This window comes from Peromyscus maniculatus, chromosome 21 (assembly GCF_049852395.1).
Source record: "Peromyscus maniculatus bairdii isolate BWxNUB_F1_BW_parent chromosome 21, HU_Pman_BW_mat_3.1, whole genome shotgun sequence".
Lineage (NCBI taxonomy): Eukaryota > Metazoa > Chordata > Mammalia > Rodentia > Cricetidae > Peromyscus > Peromyscus maniculatus.
Window position 1 is genome coordinate 48,064,391 of NC_134872.1, and position 19,780 is coordinate 48,084,170.

Below are 19,780 nucleotides of genomic sequence, written 5' to 3' on the forward strand. Positions count from 1 at the left end.
TTGACTTTCATTCTAAAAAGACTGGGCGCTCTTTCTTAGACAGAGTGTACCTGGGAGAACAGAGAAGCTTTACCGGTGCCTGTGGAGTGCTGGCTATAACTGACCCCGGAGGTGTGTGTGAGGCAGTTCCTGGATAACGTCTGCACTTTGCTCGTCCAGTGGCTAAGTGGATCGGCCCCCCAGATGCCTTGTTCAGTATTCAGTTCTGAGTGAAGGAATCAGCACCCGGCCATCTTAGCATTCCTGCATTCCACAGTGTCCAGGACAGAGCGACTCATGAGGAGACCGAGTGAGTGCGGTGGTGGAACTGGAATCTTGGCCTCTAGAAGCCTCCTCAGCTGTAATCCTCGCTGTATGTGTTCTGCATCTAGATCAGCTGTTTTATTTTATATAGGATCATCTAAAAGAACGATTGAAATTCAAGTTAAAAGAGGGGGCTTAGAAGACCAAGATGTTGAATGAGAAAGCTTCACTTAGGGAAAACTGTATAAAACACAGATTTTCAAATTTTTTCTCAAGTTTGCTGCTGACTACTAAAAAGTAAATGCGTATAAAATTTTGGAAATTCGTATTAAAATGCAAATCAACCACGGTGGACACAGGTGTTGTTGAGGACTTACAGTTAAGATTTCCTTTCTTGCTTGCTTTGTGTGTGTGTGTGTGGCGGGGGGTGGGGGTTGGGGGGGTGGGGAGTGAGGGGTGGGGAGTGAGGGGTGGAGAGTGAGGGGTGGGGTGGGAGGGGTGGGTGGTGGGTGGGTAGACGGTCTCACTGTGTGGCCCTTGCTGACGTGGAACTCACTATGTAGACCAGGCTGGCCTCAAACTCTCAGGGATCTGCCTGCCTCTGCTTTCCAAGGGCTGAGATTGAATACTTCGGTTCAGAGGTTGGCACGTCTTCAAGTGGCTCATCTATTGCCCGAGGAGCCAAGGTCAGTCCTTGTTTTCCCAGGCAGGAGCCCTTAATGAGAACAGTATCTGACCAGCAGACTAAACCCACTGTCCACAGAAGTCATCCACAGACGAGCCAGCAGAGCCAGCACTGACCCCGTGTCCAGCTGTGTGTGGCCAAAAGAAGGAATGAGCGAGCGAGTGAGACTCCAAAAGGTGAGTTTATTTCAGGGCAGCTCAAACACTGAGTCAGGTTTTCACAAACAAATGTGACTACTGTGTATTTGGTTTTACGTCTACCGGGTGAATGGCCATCTGTGGGAATGGTCAGGTTTCTGGAACTTTCTCAATAGCCTCCTGTTCCTCTTCTGCAAATGCACTGTGATCATTTAAGAAAAGAAACCAAAACAGAAACAGCACAAGCTTCCATCCAGGACAGGGGACAGTGTAGGATGCTCCAGACAGGGCAACGCTTACCGTTCAGGACAGGGGACAGTGTAGGATGCTCCAGACAGGGCAACGCTTACCGTCCAGGTCAGGGGTAGCATAGGACACTTCAGATCACCATCATTATTATTTTAATTTAAGGAATGCACCTTTTAAGGACAGGTCTATAAAACATCTTTATTCATTTGTTACATATGATGTTTAAATAGTACTTTGCTTTCCAGCTTCAAACTTTATTTTTTTAAACCCCTGGAAAATAAGACTTTTGGTTCACCTTAACAAAAACTGACCTAGGAAGAGACATTTTTAGCAAAATGTTATTATAAAATTCATAGAAAATACTGTCCTCTTCATTTTTTGTTTTTGCCAAAATGTTACATAAAATCCTTATTAAAAATACACACATTACAAAAGAAAGACCATAAGTAGATTACACACAGCGTCTGCTGTGAACCGAGGGAGCGGCATTCCAGGAACATACAGTTAAGCACATTGGAAACTACGATGTCAACTTCGAACAGTGAAAACCTGAATTACATCCTGCTGTGAAGGCATGCAAGTCACTGGCTGAGGACAGGACGGGGCAGAAGCCGGGCAGGAAGCAGTCACAGCCACTAGTTAAAAACGGTTTCCTTTTTATTACATTAATTTTTTTCAAAAATACTTTTCTTTACAATAGAACTCCTAGAAAATATTTACAACCTTCCTCTAATAAAATATAACAGCAGTTAAATATATTTGAAAATAAGATGGGTTTTTCCATAAAATATATCTGTTAACTTTTTATGTACAAGCTTTCTCAAAGGGAGTCTAAGTTCATTACTGAAAAACCATTGCGTCAAGCAGGAGCCATGTGAAGACATTAACCATTAGGAAGAAAAGTTCTTTGGGGCTGGGTGAGGTGGGGTGCAGGTAAAACACATCACGCACATGCAGGTAGAATCATTTCCAGAAAAAAAAAAGTGCAATATTTTAATAGAAGTCAATTCTCTATAAATTGATAGCCAGGAAACACTAACTCAGGTATGTGAACTGTCTCATTAAGGAGGAGTTCTTTGGTTATTTCAAGTCAAAATATTCCTTATGCTATACTGCATGGAAAAATCAAAATTACATTATGCATTGGATATTGGTGGTGGCAGGTCAGTTTATTTCTAAGGATTCAAATTGGACAAATCCCCAAGCAGAAGGAGTGCATGGACTTCCTAAAGCTGTCTGGGCATTTGCTCTTTCACGTGACTACGCTTTTCCAGACGTAAAGGCAGATGGGGCCTTGCGGTCTGCCGCCGAGTGGCAGCTGGATGGTTTTGAAAGGAAGCCTGTGTACGATGCCCAGGCAGGTTTTAACTCAACACTTCTGAGATCATACACAGGCTACAATAACCCTTTGAAACAATAGCAAAGAAAACACACCCCCTACCTTCACCTAGAAAGGACCTCAAGATTGTTCTAAAAACAATGATGGAAAGGGAAAGAATCTGAAAACAGTCTTCTGTTTGTGGCTTTCCTGAGACTCGGAAGCCACTGCCTGAGCGGGGGCTGTGGTGGGCCACGGTGCCCTGGCCCCGAGTATGTGCCAAATGGTTTTGTAGATTCCCATGTGAAGGATGTCCAGCCCCCTCCCCCCTCTCTAATGCCAAGCTGATCATGGGCCAGCACAGTGGCCCAGCGTGACAGCCACACTTACACAGTACTGGGGAGCTCGTCTACTCAAGGAGGGTTACGGCCTGAAGACATCTGGCCTGGAGGCCACAGGGCATGAACACAGAAAGGGGGCTCACAGGAGCGCCTCTGTACCAGGGCAGGTTCCACTCTGTGCATTAACAGTGGGAGGGGGTCAGCCCAGCTGAGCCCAAAAGCCTGGGCAAGGACATTTCTGAAGGATTACAGGTTTATTGCCTTCAAGTACAAATGGCGCCCCCTGCTGTCAGGGGCAGAGCAGAGTCATGTAGCTTAGAGAAGTCCACAATCGCTTTGGTAAGTGACTTGTAACGAATACATTCAGGATTTGAATGCAAGCATCGTAGCGAACTTGAATCGGAGCCCATTTTTTGTTGGCTTTCTAAGCCGTTTCCATTACATCTGCCACTTCTCTGTGTTAGGAAACCACCTCTCTGCAGCCGACATCTTGGCAAACCTCAGTCCAGCACACACAATTGAGAGCAAATCGGAGTGAAAAGGTTTCACAGTATGTTCAAGTGGCGCAAAGTAAGTTCAGAACTCCACTGGCCAGGAACCATGTTGAAAAAAAAGAAAAGAAAAGAAAAGAAAGAAATAGGTTCTTCTGACCCAAAAGAATGCTTTCTAGCAGGTCAGAGCAAAATAAAAATAATTCTTGATGGGAAAACATGGCCTAAAGTCCCAGCATGAATGGGGTAACCTGCTTCCTATACACACATACACACATATGCATGCGCGCGCGCGCGCACGCACACACGCACATACGCACATACACACACATGCACAGACACGCTCACATGCACACACACACACACACACACACACACACACAGAGCAAGTTTGGAGATAAAAGGCAACCAGGGTGGCTGACATCTGAGAGCAAAGCAACACGCACGTGAGGTTCATCCCCGCGGGAAACGGCCTCGTGAGAACACAGCCCAGATGAGACACCTCTTAAAGATAGTTATGCCAATTTTTTATTCCCCCCAACCCCCAACAAAAACAATTTAAAATAAGGTAAAAGAGAAAAGAACTGGATTTTTCCCCTCCCTTAACCTGAAGAAAAGGACCGCTTTTTAAACAGGTAGTTTAAAAGGGTTTAAAAGGAGCAGGAAGTCCGGGTTTTCCTGACTGATGAAGGTGGAGGCCGTGGCTTCTGTGTCTCTAGGTGATGAACAGGGGCTTAGAGTTCTGTATCACCCTGAAGCAAAACCGAATCTTGGTCGTCCAGGAGAAGATCCGTGCCCACCACCTCGGCCTCATCCATGGCCCCTAACTGCTGGACCACATCGTCGTCCAGGATGTCCACGTCCTTGACCGGCTTCATCAGACTCAGCTGGTCCAGGGGCAGCAGCTCAGGTGCCCCCACCGGCCCAGTAGTCCTCTCGATGGTGGCTGCCATTTCAGCCGCAAAAGCCGCCTTCTGAGCCTTCTGCCTCTGCTGCTCTTCCTGCTGCCGGTGAGTCTTCATGTGTGCGTTCCGGCTTTTGATCTTGAAGAAGACTCTGAAAAGGAGGCAGAGAGCAGCTTGTGAGACTCTGGGGAGAGCTGAGTTCCTGCTGATAAAGATCACCCTTTCCTGCAGGGCCGGGGGGCTGCAGGCTGCAGGTCTGGTTTGGGGTGGCTTCCTCCTGCTGTGCCCAGCCATCTCTCTGGGCATTATTAGGAAGAAGAATGGGGACAGGAAATCACTGATGCTGAGTCCTGTCTCCTCCTCCCTGTGCTGATGGAGACCTCTGGGCTGTCCTGTCCGGCTAGTCTCAGTCCAGCAGGCGCTCTTGCTTCTCCTATGGCCACCTCCTGTTCCCATCACTAACAGCACCCTCTACACTGGAGAACCCCAAATCCTGCTGATGAGTTCTGATGGTCCTACCACAAATAACAGGCCATCTCTCCTACCCGTGGCTCCTGGGCCTCTTCTTCCAGTCAAAGTCCACTAAGGAAGGACATGTCCACACACACCTGATGGACCCCTTCTTCATTCTGCTCTTTCCAGTGAGGCTCGTGACCCTTCGACTCCAACCTCATTGAACCAGTAACCCTGTGCGGCCGATTCCAATGGCCTTTCTTCAGGCTTTCTTGTGCTGGGCTGCCAAGCCCCATCTACCACTCCTGTTTGCTGCAGACCCCTCTGGGCCATCAGAATTATCATCATTTCATACTGTTTTCTTTAGAATGGAAGTGGGTCTCAGCCAGGAGAGGCTGCGCCCTCCCGGGAAACATCTGGCAGTGTCTGGAGACATATTTGATTGCTGTATCTGAGTTGGAAGGTGTCTGTCTAGCACCACAAAAAGGCCAAGGACGCTGTTAAATGTCTTATTTTAAAGGCCTGCCCTTTTCCTCCAGGCAAGGAATCATGCAAAATGTCAATGGTGCCCACAACCCTGGATAAAAGGATGCCGATTGTTTAGATCAAGGGTCCAGCCTTTTTATTCTAGCCACTGGCACACCGCTGTGCCTGTCTGCTGATTTTCCCTACTGCTTTTGGGATACGGTGGGGACGAGGTGTTGAGACAGCATGGCCTGTACATTCTGTATGATTTGCTGTCTAGCCATTTTCAGGCAGCTAGTCCAGATAGGAGCCTGTGTTTACGGAGAAAGAGTAGCATAAATACGATGATGTGACTCTCCCAAGCTAACCAGCCAACCGCCCACCAGGTTGAGGACTTCTATCTGGACATGCTGGAAGGGAACATGAGCAGCAGCAGGAGGCTGTCTATGAACTTGCTCAGTGTTAGTCCTGACTGGAGAACCCCAGCAAGCATTTCGAGTTTTCGTAAGGTCTTACTCGAACTTTTGATAGGAAAAGAGGCAGGTGAGCGGCTCAGCTGGTACAAGTGTTTGCTGAGAAAGCCCGACCACCTTGAGTTCGAGCCCTAGGACCCACATAAAGATGGCAGGAGAGAACGGACTACACAGAACTGTCCCCTGGCCTCCCACATGTCCTGACATGTACAACGGGCATACACACACTAATACCAAAGAAAGTCAAACAGAAAGAAAAGATCTCAAGTAACATAAAGGCAAGACAAGAGAAAACCGCTCACTGCATGCTTTTGAGCGGCAAGCACCCCTGTCCAAATGTACGCACATCTGTACACACAGTGAGACTTCCTGAGATGGGACCCATTCTAATTGCAAGGCTCACATGCTTTATACCCACTTTTTTTTTGTTTTGTTTGTTTTTCAAGACAGAGTTTCTCTGTGTAGTTTTGGTGCCTGTCCTGGATCTTGCTTTGTAGACCAGGCTGGCCTCAAACTCATAGAGATTCTCCTCTCTCTGCCTCCCAAGTGCAGGGATTTAAAGGCATGCGCCACTACCACCCGGCCTTTAAATATCACAATTATCCTTTTTATTTTATTGTTATTTTATGAGAATGGGCGTTTGGCTGCATGTAATTCTGTGCACTGCATGTGTGCAACACCCATGGATGCTAGAGGAGGGCATCAGATTTGGAACTGGAGCTACAGATGGTTGTTAGTTACCATCCATGAGCAGACCCAGGTCCTCCGGAAGAGCAGCCAGTGCCCCCAACTGCTAAGCCAGCTCTCCAGCCCACCCGACACAGTCTATGAGGCCATGGACACAGAGGTCCCCACTGGCCTCACTTAGGTACTAGGAACATCTTCCTGACAGTTTCGGAGGCACTGGTAGGTATCTCTCCACTGCTTGTGTTTGAGACCCTTGAGATTATAAAGAGAAACATAGCAAGGCCCCTAATGGCCTCTAAGCTATGATGATGCTGTGGCCTTGAGGGTTCTCAGACTCACTGGGAAGGAAACTGGGAAGGAGCCATGTATTTTACCACTAGCTTGGCTCTTGGTAAAGTAGCTAGGCAAAACAAAGCCGAAGGCTGGAGCAGCATGGGGAAGCCAGGCTCTGCATCTGGACATAGCTCTGCTTTCCTGGCAGTGTGACTTGAGACAAGTCATTTTACCTGGCTTCAAATCTTCATTTATAAAACAAGCATGAAAACAACTTGGCTTGGACGGAGTTTTTCCCTGGGAGGATTAAGCGAGGTCACACACATGAAGTATGTGATGGAGCTGTTAACATCCCCTCCTACTGTTAGCTTCCTTCCTTAGCTGTTGTTTTAAGTTATACGTGAGGGGACGTGAACGGACTCTAATCAACTCACTGTGCCAGCTTGCATCATTATGATACAAAGGACAGGACACCTTGCCTTAATGTGATGTTAGAGAATGTGGTAATTGATTAGTGATGTCTGCTGCGGGCAGCGGCATGAACAGAGGTAGTGAGAAGGTCTACCTGCAGATCTCATGGCTGGTATCAAGGGGAGCCCTGAGAGTCTGTATTTTTCCCCCCTAGTTGGAGAAACAGCCCCCTCAGGACAGTCATTCACTGTGACCCTGGGTTCGATCCCTGGTTCCCGTGTACCTACTTGCCACACTCTTTGCAGGGGAAGATAGTGGTGGGGTCTGTCTCTCCACTGGTGGTGCTGTGAGATGGTGAACTCTTTACGGAGCAGTACCCACTCTGGGTGCCACCTGGCTTCTGCTTCCCAGAGGGGACAGCACCTCGGGTCTTGGTCACCTGGTTGGTGCCGCCATGGATGCGGGCATGGCCATTCAGTGCCTGTCGGGAGCTGAACACCTGGGGAAGAAAGGGAGTCACATGACATCTACAGTCCTGAAAAGGAAATTAGGGTTGTTAGTTACTCGGTGGTAAAACATGTGAAACATGAAACAGCACACGGTTCATACAAGCAAACCCTGGGCATGCGGCATAGAAAGCAAGGCTCTAATACCCCAACCACAAACTCTGTGCCAATGACACTTCCTCAGTGGTCTAACCTGAGCCCAAGGCAGTGTGGCTCAGCACCAAGGACAAAGCTATGGCCTCGAAGTCAGGAGACCCAGCGTCTAGCTCTAAATTCTATCTCTGTTGCAACTAATAGAGGCTGTTGAACCTACTTGGCTTTCAAGTCCTCCCCATGTGCAAAATGAGAGGAGCTGGAACCTCCCTCGGTAACCCATTGTTTTAACTCTTGTTGGTTTCTGTGATGCTGGGGATGGAACCTGAGCACTTGCTAGGTGAATGCTCTCACTCTGAGCTACACCGCAACCCAAGCACACTGCAGAAGCCGTGGTTAAGACCCCCAAAATTTAAAAGGATTAAACAAGAGGCCAGGTTTTCTTAATAGTTTTGGGGACAGGGTGTCACTCTGCAGGTCTGGCTGTCCTGGGACTTACTATGTAGAGCAGACTGCTTTTAAACATGAGCCAACCCTCCTGCCTCTGTCTCCTGAGTGCTGGTGTATCATGATGCCTGGCCGGAAATATGCAGACCGAAGACTTTGAGTCTCAATCTACAATCCAGGCGGCCTTGGCCTCTCTGTGTAGCTTAATTACTCATCTTCCTGCCAGCATCTCCCAAGTGCTGGGAGCACAGGTGTCTGCCACACGCCTGGCTAATTTTACAAATACTGACACACAACAGGGCTTCTTGGCCTAAGAATTACGGATACTAGGGGCTGGATAGTTGGGGACTTTCCCATGCACAGCGGGTGTTTAGTGGCCTCTTCCCAGCAGACGTGGGTCCCACCCTCCCAGTCCTTACAGGACCAAATTATCCTCTGTCCAGAACCTCTGAATTCTAGGGCTATAATCCATATCCCTAAATCCTATAGCCCCTTTTTCCATTTTGCTCATGGGCCCTTTTTATCGTATTACAGAAAAACAAGTCTGTTTCTGATTTACTGAACCCAGCCTCTGTTGTTAGGCACGGAGTGGGTGACCACACTGTCCTTGAAGAGATTTGAAATGTCATTAAGAATGCCTATCTTGCTGAGTATGTCTGATTAAGCAACGTAAAAGATGATTTTCTGCCCTGCTTGGCAAACAACCCCAAAACCAAACATTTACTGTCCCCAAAAACCATGAATTGAAAAAACACCCAATTTCTGAACAAATTTACCAAGAAACATTTTCACTTAAAGTCACATCTTAGCTCAGAGCTGAAGCGATCTGGGCAAACAGCAGAGATGCAGCGCAGAGGCCAGGCCATGAGCAGCCAACCCGCTGGCCAGTTCTCGTGTTCTCTACAGAAGTGAACGAAGATGTCTACACTTTTGTTCTTTTAAAGCCTTTTCCTTTTTTTTAAAAAAATGTAAATAAAATGAATTTTCCATATTGATACATAAACATTTACTTATTTTGAGACAGGGTCTCACTATGTAGTCCTGGCTTGCCTCAAACCAGAGAAGCCTGCTTCTGCCTCCGGAGTGTTGGACTAAAGGCGTGCGCCACCTGCCCAGCCAGGATGCAAACATTTTAAAGACTTTCTTTAAACGGCAGACTCCATACACAACATTCAACATACTCTATACTAGACGAGCAAAGATGTGCTGAGGACAACGTGCTCCTGGGAAGGGAGGGGCACCCTCATCTGGGGGGTGACACCCTGGAACTTGTCTATACACGTGCATTAGGTTTTAAGAGTCACCGTGTTGGGAAAGGGAAACCCTGGCAGGCTCTTCCGGGGAATTTAAATGCATGTTGACAAGATAAATCTGACATATAGTCCGAGGGCCTGCAGAGAGGTACCAGGAGACCGTACAGCCCACGAGCGTACCTTCTGGAGGCCTGCTCTCACTGTGGAGCTGTCAATCACACACTTCCCGAGGGCAGCAGCCTTTTCTGGTTTTTTGCCTGGAGACCAGGTCTCACTATATACCGCAGGCCGGCCTCAAAGTCTCAGTTCCTCCGGAGGGCTGGGATTGCAAGCCCCCTAAGTTCTCAAGCATGCTGCATCATGCTCCACAGAGAACACACACAGTCAACTCTCCCCTGGCCCAGCTGATTAAGAAAGTAATAGCTACATGGCGTGACCTCTGCCAGATGTCCACTGCTCTTAGAACTAGGCACAGCTGCATGACCCTCACGTCTCCCAGAGCCAGGGACAATACAGATACTTACAGCCCCACAGTTGGGCATTTCACAGATGAAAGAGCCTGATGGTTGGCCAACGGCCTGCGTGGGTGGCCCCTCAGTGGGAGCCAGGGCAGGGGCAGGTGGTGGCTCTGGTGACTTGGGCACCTCACTCTCCTCTTCTTTTATGGATTTCCTGTCTTCCTCAGGCTCCTCCTCTTCCTCCTCTGCCTCTTCTTCCTCTTCACTTGTCTGGTGTTAAGAAAAGCAAGAAGGTGATATCCCCAAAAGGTATTTTTAGTGGTGGACAACAATCACGGGACACTGGGGCTGTCACTTCTTTTCCTATGGTAGGTGACGGTCTGTCGCGCTGGTCTCTGGACACTTGGGATCCTGAGGTCAAGCACTCTCCCTCCTGCACTTTGCCCCCCCCCCCATGACCCCTCATAGGAAAATCATGCTCAGGCAGAGGGTAGAGATGTGAAGATGCCCTGGCTAGTGGTGGGAGCCAGCACAGCGGGTAAGCATTTCCTGCACAAACATGAGGACTGAGTCCCAGCCCCAGTCCCCAGATACAAGCTGTGCGTGTGTGTGTGTGTGCGTGTGTGTGTGTGTGTGTGTGTGTGTGTGTGTGTGTGTAACCCCAGCGCTGGGAGGTAGAAACAACAGGGTCCCTCTAGGTTGCTGTCCAGCCAATCTAGCCAAGAAGTTAAACCTCAGTCTCATGGCGAGACCCTGTCTCGAAAATCAGCTGGAGGGACTGGAGCAGTGGACTGCCTGTTAAAAGCACTTGCTGCTCTTTCAGAGGCTCTAAGTTCAGTTCCCAGCTCAAAGTCCAACAGGTCACAATCTCCAGAACTCCAGCTCCAGGAGATCTGATGCCCTCTTCTGGCTTCCTTGGGCACTGCACACATGTGGCGTACATTTATAAAGACACACAAACACACCCACATAAGATAAAATGAGGGCTGGAGAGATGGCTCAGCAGTCAAGAGTGAATACTGCTCTTGCAGATGGCCAGTGTTCAGCTCTCAGGGCTCTCAACTACTCGTAACTCTAGTTGGAGGGTGTATGACGCTCTCTTGCGGCCTCTACAGGCACGCACAGGAATGTGATGTATGCAGAGAATTCACATTCAGGCCCACAACACATACACATAAAGTAATAAAACAAATCTTTTATAAAAATAACTTTTGGTGGGGATGGGGGCTAGAGAATTACTTAGCAGTTAAGAGCACTTGCTGCTCTTTTGAGGACCCAGGTTCAATTCCCAGTACCCGCAGGGTTCCAAGGCTCTGAGCTTTCTTCTGAACTCCGTGGGCATGAGGCATCATATACAGGTAAAACATTCATACGCATACAATAAGGCATTAAAGTAGCAAGTATGGTGTGGGTAGGGCTGGGAAAGAATTCAGGGATTAATCTGATTTTAAAATGGAGATGTATTTATTTTTATTTATGTGTATGTGTTTACACCTGCATTAGTTTATGTGCACCATGTGCATGAGGTGCCTAAGGAGGCCAGAGAGCAGGCAATTCCTTGGAGATGGAGTTACAGATAGTAACTACCCAGCACCAATGATGAGCCATCTCTCCAATTTTTTTTTCATCCCTTTTTAGACAGGGTCTCATGTAGCTCAGGCTGGCTTTGAACTTACTATGTAACCAAGGCTGCCCTTGACTCCTGATTCTCCTATTTCTACCTCTCAAGTGCTGGAATTTTAAGTATAGCCTATCCCCATCCCCTCACCCCACCCCCAGCCAAGGTCTCACTATGTAGCCCAAATTGGCTTTGATGGATTACAGACGCGCACCACCTTGCCTGGCTAAACACAGGATTTTAAGAAACTCTCATCTACTTCCTGCCTGGGCAGCTACCTGACTCTGCTCTGTCTTCCCGGGGTAGAGTGATGGTGGCTGGTTCCTGCATGCTCAGAAGTGGCTGAGGACCAGGACACAGGAATTCTCTGATACAGATTTTCATTCTAGCTAGATTTTTACCATTCACAAGAGGCTTGCATACTTATTATGCCACGGAAGAGCCTGTAAACAGTCATCCCATGGTACAAACAAGTAAACAGAAGGTGTGCCCAGCTGCTTTACCCTCTGCCAGGCCCTCCCTGTACACCCACTGTTTACAGCAGGCAAGCTCCAGTTTGCCAGGCAGCTTGAGGCAAGCCTTTGATTCTCAGAAACTAGAAGCAAGAATTTCCAAGAAGAATAAAGATTTCTGAGAACAGCAGTACCCCGGATCCAGAAACCGCAGGTTTCCTCTCTCGTGTGTTATTTTTATTTTTATTTTTATTTTTTCAGACAAGGGCTCATCACTACATAACTCTGGCTGGCCTAGAACTTACTACGTAGACTAGGCTGGCTTTGAAAATACAGAGATGCACCTGCCTTTGCTTCCCAAGTGCTGGAATTGGAGGTGTGTGATACCACACCTGGCTTTTTAACTTTTATTTTTAAATTATGTGTATGTCTTTATGTGGGTGTGTACATGTGGGTGCCCTTGGCAGCTAGAGGCATCAGATACCCTGGAGCTGGGGGTTAAAGGCTATTGTGAGGTGCCCAATGTAGGTGCTAGGAATCAAACTCAGGTCTTCTCTTAGCCACCGAGCCATCTCTCCAGCCCCTCCTTCCTCCTCCTTTTCACCCCCTCTAAGACAAAGTATCACTCCATAGTCCGGACTGGCCTAAAATTCACTATGTATTCCAAGCTAGACCAACTTGTGCCTCTACCTCCTGAGTGCTGGGATTACAAGGGTACAATACCTTATGTGGCCTCTCTCCGGTTTTAATTTAGGGGAGGGCTGTGGGAGAATGACAGGGATAATACCAGCCAACCCGAGGCAGTCACCACTTTTCCCTGTTTCAGCGACAGTCACGGGTAACACCATGTAGATGTATATTCGAGAGGTTGCATCAGCATGGTATGTGTAAGAAATGGCCAGTTTCCAGCCAGTTAATTGACCAGTTGGTAATGATTTTTTGTTTTTGTTTTTTGTTTTTCGAGACAGGGTTTCTCTGTGTAGTTTTGGTGCCTGTCCTGGATCTTGCTCAGTAGCCCAGGCTGGCCTCGAACTCACAGAGATCCGCCTGGCTCTGCCTCCCGAGTGCTGGGATTAAAGGCGTGTGCCATCACCACATCGCCCGTAGTAATGGTTATGTAGTCAGTGTGAACTGACACAGGCCCGGCACCTCTTGTGCAGTAGTTTCTAGAGTAAGGCCCCTTGTTAGTGGAGAACACAGGCTGATTTTACATGGGTGGCCTTCTTTCTGTACGCATCTACCACCTTTCGAATCCAGTCTCAGGGAAAACCATGATCGCCTACTTTCAAAGAATGGGGACTTCATAGTCTCAAGCTATTCAGTGGACTGTGGTCTCCAGTTTGGCATTTATGAAACATGCTTCATAATAAAACTTTTGACAACAATGGCATTTGCTCCATGGTACCTATAATTACACTTGTCGTACAATGCCATCTATTGGCTTAAGAACTCTGACGACATGGTTCATGTAGCCACAAAGCTACAGACTGAATTCAACTGTATGGTGATTATGCATGTTTCAGGAATCCAGATGGGCTTTTACTTCACTTGGCAATCTGTACAAGTTCACAACACATTTATCATCAAGACAAAGTGACTCAGAGATACAAGACAGGAGGACCAAACCCAGCATGCAGCGCTCTGCAGCTACACGTCAGCCATTTCACGATGCACTGCAGACGGGAGCGTTTAGAAGGACTTCAGATGGGAATCCGGCAACCACGGGAGGAAGGAGGAGATACACACAGACAGATGTGTGTACACAGTTTTATCTGATATAATTGTGTGTGTGTGTGTGTGTGTGTGTGTGTGTGTGTCTGTGCGAGTGTATGCCTGCAGAAGCCAGAAGAGGGTGTTAGACCCCCTGTACCTGGAGTTACAGACATTTGTGAGCAGCCCTCTGCGGGTGTTGGGTATAAAACCCAGCTCCTCTGCGAGAGCAGCAAGGACTTTTAACCCCGGGCCATCTCTCCAGCCCGAGGATCTATATTTAACATGGCGCCCGACCTGGACTGTGCATACCGAGAGCTCCTTGTGGAGGATGGCGCTTTTATACCCGCACTTCAAGAAACAGGGAAACTGAAATACAGACTTTCAACCCGAATCTGCCAAAGACACACGTCTGAGTGTCAGGGCTGCTCCTGACAGCAGTGAAGGAATGAAGACACGGTATTAAATGCGTGGTGTCAATCAGGGCACCTTCCCCCACCCCATAAGACTTCTGATTCTCCCAAAACTCTCTACAGAGTTCTTTCTTAAGCAAATCAGGAAGTCAGCCAGGTAAGTCATTCCTAAGCTCACACAGCTTGACAAGGACGCTGAATTGAGGGTGTGGAAGACGGCTCAGTTGGTAAAGTTTCTGCTTTGCAATCATGAGGACCTGAGTTCAAGTCCCAGAATCCACTAAAAAAGTTTGGCATGGTGGCATATGCCTGTAATCCCAGAGTTGTGAAGGGGGAGACAGGGGATCACTTGACAGCCAGCCTAACCTCACTAGTTAGTTCTGGATCCCAGGGAGACCCAGACTCAAAAAGCAAGGTGGGAGGCACACTTTCCTCCGATCTTCCTCTAAGAGAGGAAGGGCCAGTGACTATGGCTATGGCTATGGCTATGGCTATGGCTATGGCGCGCCCACCCCAACCATCCCCACGACTCCCTCAGGGAGCCCCTTTGTACTTCCTCTGGGAGAAAATGCTCCCTTGCCTCTCAGTATTTACGTGTGTGTGTGTGTGTGTGTGTGTGTGTGTGTGTGTGTGTGTGTGTGTGTGTGTGTCCCACATGTTGAGGTCAGAGAACAACTTTTAGTAGTGAGTTCTCTATCTTGTGGTCCCAGGGACTGAACTCAGGTCACCAGGCTTGGCAGCAAGCACCTTTACCTGCTGTGCCATTTTGCTGGCCCCTCCCTTGCCCCTGACAAAACACCGAGGAACAGGACCATGTGCACACGACCCTGCCCTTCCAGGTTCCCGTTTCTACTTGGCAATCGGTGCTCAGAATGTTGACTGTAGTCACAGAGCCAAGGGGAAGCTGGAGCTACGACTCAGGTCTTACACAAAGACTGCTTTCATGGGCCTGAGTCATCTTTTCACATAAGCCCTTTGCTTTCCCCGAACATCTAAGGCACGAGGGTGTGGATGCCACGGACGCAGCCCAGTGATGGCCTGTTGTCACCGATGCAGCCCAGTGATGGCCTGTTGTCACCGGTGCAGCCCAGTGATGGCCTGTTGTCACCGACGCAGTCTAGTGATGGCCTGTTGTCACCGATGCAGTCTAGTGATGGCCTGTTGTCACCGACGCAGCCCAGTGATGGCCTGTTGTCAAGGACGCAGTCTAGTGATGGCCTGTTGTCACCGACGCAGCCCAGTGATGGCCTGTTGTCACTGGTGCAGCCCAGTGATGGCCTGTTGTCACCAATGCAGCCCAGTGATGGCCTGTTGTCACCGACGCAGCCCAGTGATGGCCTGTTGTCACCGACGCAGCCCAGTGATGGCCTGTTGTCACCGACGCAGCCTAGTGATGGCCTGTTGTCACTGATGCAGCCCAGTGATGGCCTGTTGTCACCGATGCAGCCCAGTGATGGCCTGTTGTCACCGATGCAGCCCAGTGATGGCCTGCTGTCACCGGTGCAGCCCAGTGATGGCCTGTTGTCACCGATGCAGCCCAGTGATGGCCTGTTGTCACCGATGCAGCCCAGTGATGGCCTGCTGTCACCGGTGCAGCCCAGTGATGGCCTGTTGTCACCGACGCAGCCCAGTGATGGCCTGTTGTCACCGATGCAGCCCAGTGATGGCTTGCTGTCACTGATGCAGCCCAGTGATGGCCTGTTGTCACGGATGCAGCCCAGTGATGGCCTGTTGTCACCGAGCCAGCAGGAGTGGTGCCTTCTCCAGTTCTCTTCCTCATCGGAGGCTGCACTGTGGCCTGGCCTTCCCTCCATTATCGTACACTGACCAAGATGGCTCTTCCACATTGTATGATGCTGTCTCTCCCACAGCATGTCTCTGCTCAGCATCTCTTTGCTCATCCCGTCTCCCTCCGGAGTTCACAGAGAGATGCTACTGTGGACCAGTGACTCCTGTCTCAGAAAACGGTTCGTCCACTGGACAACTCCTTAGCGAGTGTCATTGTAAGTATTCCCCTGGGCACTGGCCCTAGGCCCTTGTTACTCCAGAACCCGAGAAATGACTTTCTCTTAGCAGACTACATCATGTGATTTTTCCCTCATGTGCATGCGTCGTATGTGTGTGTGCACATGTGTATGGAGGCCTGAGGCTGAGGTGAGGAGCCTTCCTCTATCATTCTCCACTATATCCACTGAGGCAGTCTCTCAGTGTATCCCAGAGCTCACAGATGTGGCTAGTTTGGCTAGCTAGCCTGCTCCAGGGTCCTCTATCTCTGAGTGTTCTCAACACTAGAATTATGGCTATGTAGCCATGCTTGTAAGACATTTACATGAGTCCCATGGACCCAAACTCTGGTCCTCATATTTTCAGGGCAAACACTTTACCCACTGAAACATCTCCCTAGTCCCAAACACAGCATTGACATGGTCTAGAATATTCCAGATACAAAAGGGACTTTCCAAATCACTGAAATCATCTGTCTCACTTTCCAATTCAGCAGAGAGTGAGATCCTAGGTCTCAGATTGACATCTCCTATGATTCCTCTCATGTGGACAGCATGGCTCAGTGACCCAGGCAAACCCCCTTCCTGGCCTGCAGCCCATGAAGCTGAGTATCCTTTTGCAGCATCTAAGACTTTCTGCTTCTCACCTCATACTGTCTTCAAATACTCTTGGAATTCACGGTCATTGTAAGCATGACATCACCCCAACTAGACTATGTCCTGTGAGTGGTGAGGACAGAGAAGGCAGACACCATTTAGCATCTTGACTGTTGACACCCACACATACTGCTGTTTAAACATTAAGGAAAAAAAAAAATAGGAATTTTTTTTTTGGCTTCCCGAGTCCCCCTCTGCTTTGCAGAGGGTCTTTGTCTCTGTGTGTCTGCTGCATGTGTGTGTTCCCTTATTCTCAATAAATGCCTTTCTTCAACTGCATAAAAAATGGTTACATGCATGAGTGTTCTGCCTGTGTGTGCACCATGTGTGTGCCTGCTGCTCGAGGAGGCCAGAAGAGGGCGCTGGATCCCGAGACTGGAGTTGCAGACAGCTGTGAGACAACATGGGAGTTCAGGGAACCACACCCAGGCCCTCGGCAAGAGCACTGAGCAGTCTTTCCAGCTCACATATTGTTTGTATGCGGTGGGAGCTAATTGCTTTTGGTTGGCTGAACTACAGGATGCTGTATTGTTTTGTCTTTCTTTCGTGTTTCATATATTAAATTTTAAAAGACTGACTGACAGACTTTATGTATTTTGTTTCTTTGAGGCAGGGTGTTTCTGTATAGCCTGGCTGTACTGGATCTCGCTCTGTAGACCAGGCTGGCCTCAAACTTTGAGATCCACCTGCCTCTGCCTCCCGAGTGCTGGGGTTAAAGCTGTGTGCCACTACTCCTGGCTACAAAAGATTTACCTTGTGTGTGTGTGTGTGTGTGTGTGTGTGTGTGTGTGTATGAATATGTGTACATATGAAAGCAGGTGTCACAGGAGTCTAGGAGAGGGAACCGGTCCCCTGGAGCTGGGGTGCCGTGAAGTTGGGAGCCTTCCCCATTTCGTCGTTGGGAACCAAACTCAGGTCCTGGAACAGCAAGGTGCCCTCTACACACTAAGCCATCTCTGGGCCCCAGGTCTTTACTTTTAAATTTTATTTTTATTTAGTGTTTTTGAGATGGATTTTCATATAGCCCAGGCTAGCCATGAATTATGTAACCAAAACTGACCCAGACCTTCTGATCCTCCCTGTCACCACCTTCTGGGAGCTGGGATGACAAGTGAGTGCCACCACACCCAATATTATCTAGTACTGGGATTCGAACCCAGGACGTTGTGTATGCCCGGCAGGCAGTCTACCAGCTGAGCCACATACTCAGCTTCCATCTTAGGTTTAGAATATGAAGATGACCCTGGATTGTCTGCTAATAAAGGAGAGCGATGCCCCAAGTGGACGGTGATACAAGGACTGGAATCATCCACACTCGCTCAGTAGCTCTTCAGTGGCTAAGACTTCCTGGTGCTACCTACAGGTCGAAGCACCTGCCGTTCATGATTTAGAGAGAATGCCACAAACCCACAATGGCTTCATCTTTCTGAGACGCACTACTGTGGGAGGCGCAGAGGTCCCTTGCTCACATAGAAGCACCGCTGGAACCGAGAATGTTAAACATACAAGGCTGTCTTTTCAAAAGAAGGGACGTATAACTTGTCATCCGCCCAGAAGGCTGGGAGCAGACATGGTTAATAGCCTGGTGACCTTTGCGTTATCTGTGCGGAAGAGAGGACACCAGATTCTCCCCCAGACCCTTAACACGAACTTGTCAATCTAAAGACCCCATCTTCAAGGAAGGTGTCACACATAGTCAATCTATTGAACCCATCTTTACGGAAGATGTTACATGTGCTTTACAAAGAAAGAGTTTCTCACACAGAATGAATTATCACCAAGAAAATTTTCACTGAATTGTGCTGTGCTTAAATACGCCAACCAAACTGCTTTGGTCAGACTCTGGAAGTTTGAACTGATACTGGCTCCAGAGTCATGCCGAACTGAACTACTTTCTCCTGCAGATTGTTTACTCTGCCGGCCATGGTGACTGCAGACACCCCCCTCCCCAAACCGCACATTATGTCCTCAGGCCAATGACATCTGGTTGGAGGTAGGGGCAGAGGAGCCCACTGAGTACGACACTCACCATGCAGTCATCAATGATCTCGGCCAGGCGTGTCCGGTGTCTCCTCCCTAGCCGCATTATCTTCTTCCAAGTGTAGTAGTACTCCACGCACTGAGCCACTGTCTTGGACTTCACCTGCCAAGAAAGTGCGCCCACGATTAGCTCCAGCGCTGGACGGCAGGTCAGCTTGGTGGACCAGTTAATTCTGCAATAGGTGGAGTCTGGCATGCCGACTTCTGAGAGTTCAAAGCTAACCTGGACTTCGGGGAGTTTCAGGCCAGCCAGGGCTACATGGTGAGACTCTCAGAAACAAAGACAAAACCAAAACCCAAAGAGCAGGAATTACTCTTTCCACGCTCTTACCTGGACATCTGCAACACAAGTGGGCTCTCCTAATCCTTTCTTTAAAAGAATTGTAACATTTATTCATGCGTATTTCCTTGAGTGTGTCCACGCATGTGTGCAGGTCAGAGGAAGTTTGTGGGAGTCAGTTCTCTCCTTTCACCATGTGAGGCCTGGGGATTGAACTCAGGTCCCTGGATTTGGCGGCAAGCTCCTTGAGTCATCTAACTGACCCTCTACTCTTCAATTGTCTTAGGCCTCATTCCAGAAATTCTTTATACAGGTAATAACAATCAGCACAAACGCATATTCTTCCCTCCACCATCTTTTCCTCACAAGGGGCAGAGAGCACTCCATGAACACTGTTTTGTGACCTGATGACCTCTGCCTCCATGACACAGCGTGCAGATTTGTAGAGCAGTCTATGGAGATCTTCTTTTTCTATGCTGCACAACAGATGCTTCTCCATATGAGGGGCGGGAGCGCTCAACTCTGACTTGATGACTCTCCAAAGCTGTTTATGATCTAGGTGTGGTGCACGCCTGGAATCCCAGCACTTGGTAAGTGGGGGCAGAGGGATCAGAAATTGATGTTCAGACTCAGCTGCACAGCCAGTTCCAGGCTAGCCTGGGCCATGAGAGACCTTGTCTCCAAACCAACCTACACCTATTTATGAATGAGTCCTCAAC

At 48.7% G+C, this 19,780-nt stretch overlaps 1 protein-coding gene across 16 annotated transcripts in view; it reads right to left on the reverse strand.

Moving 5' to 3' along the window:
• Window positions 1–1,950: 1,950 nt before the first annotated feature.
• Trerf1 (transcriptional regulating factor 1) overlaps window positions 1,951–19,780 on the reverse strand; it is a 223,077-nt gene continuing 205,247 nt past the window's right edge. For 9 of the 16 annotated variants that reach the window (XM_076557706.1, XM_042266728.2, XM_042266727.2 and 6 more), the window contains 4 exons: window positions 18,771–18,884; window positions 9,955–10,158; window positions 7,419–7,630; window positions 1,951–4,520 (listed from right to left, as the gene is read on the reverse strand). In XM_076557706.1, the coding sequence (XP_076413821.1) occupies window positions 4,199–4,520; window positions 7,419–7,630; window positions 9,955–10,158; window positions 18,771–18,884 (852 nt within the window). In that variant the 3' untranslated portion in view covers window positions 1,951–4,198. Of the gene's footprint in view, window positions 4,521–7,418; window positions 7,667–9,954; window positions 10,159–18,770; window positions 18,885–19,780 lie in introns of all 16 variants that reach the window. The other 7 variants (XM_042266730.2, XM_076557704.1, XM_042266723.2 and 4 more) reach the window with 1 other exon arrangement.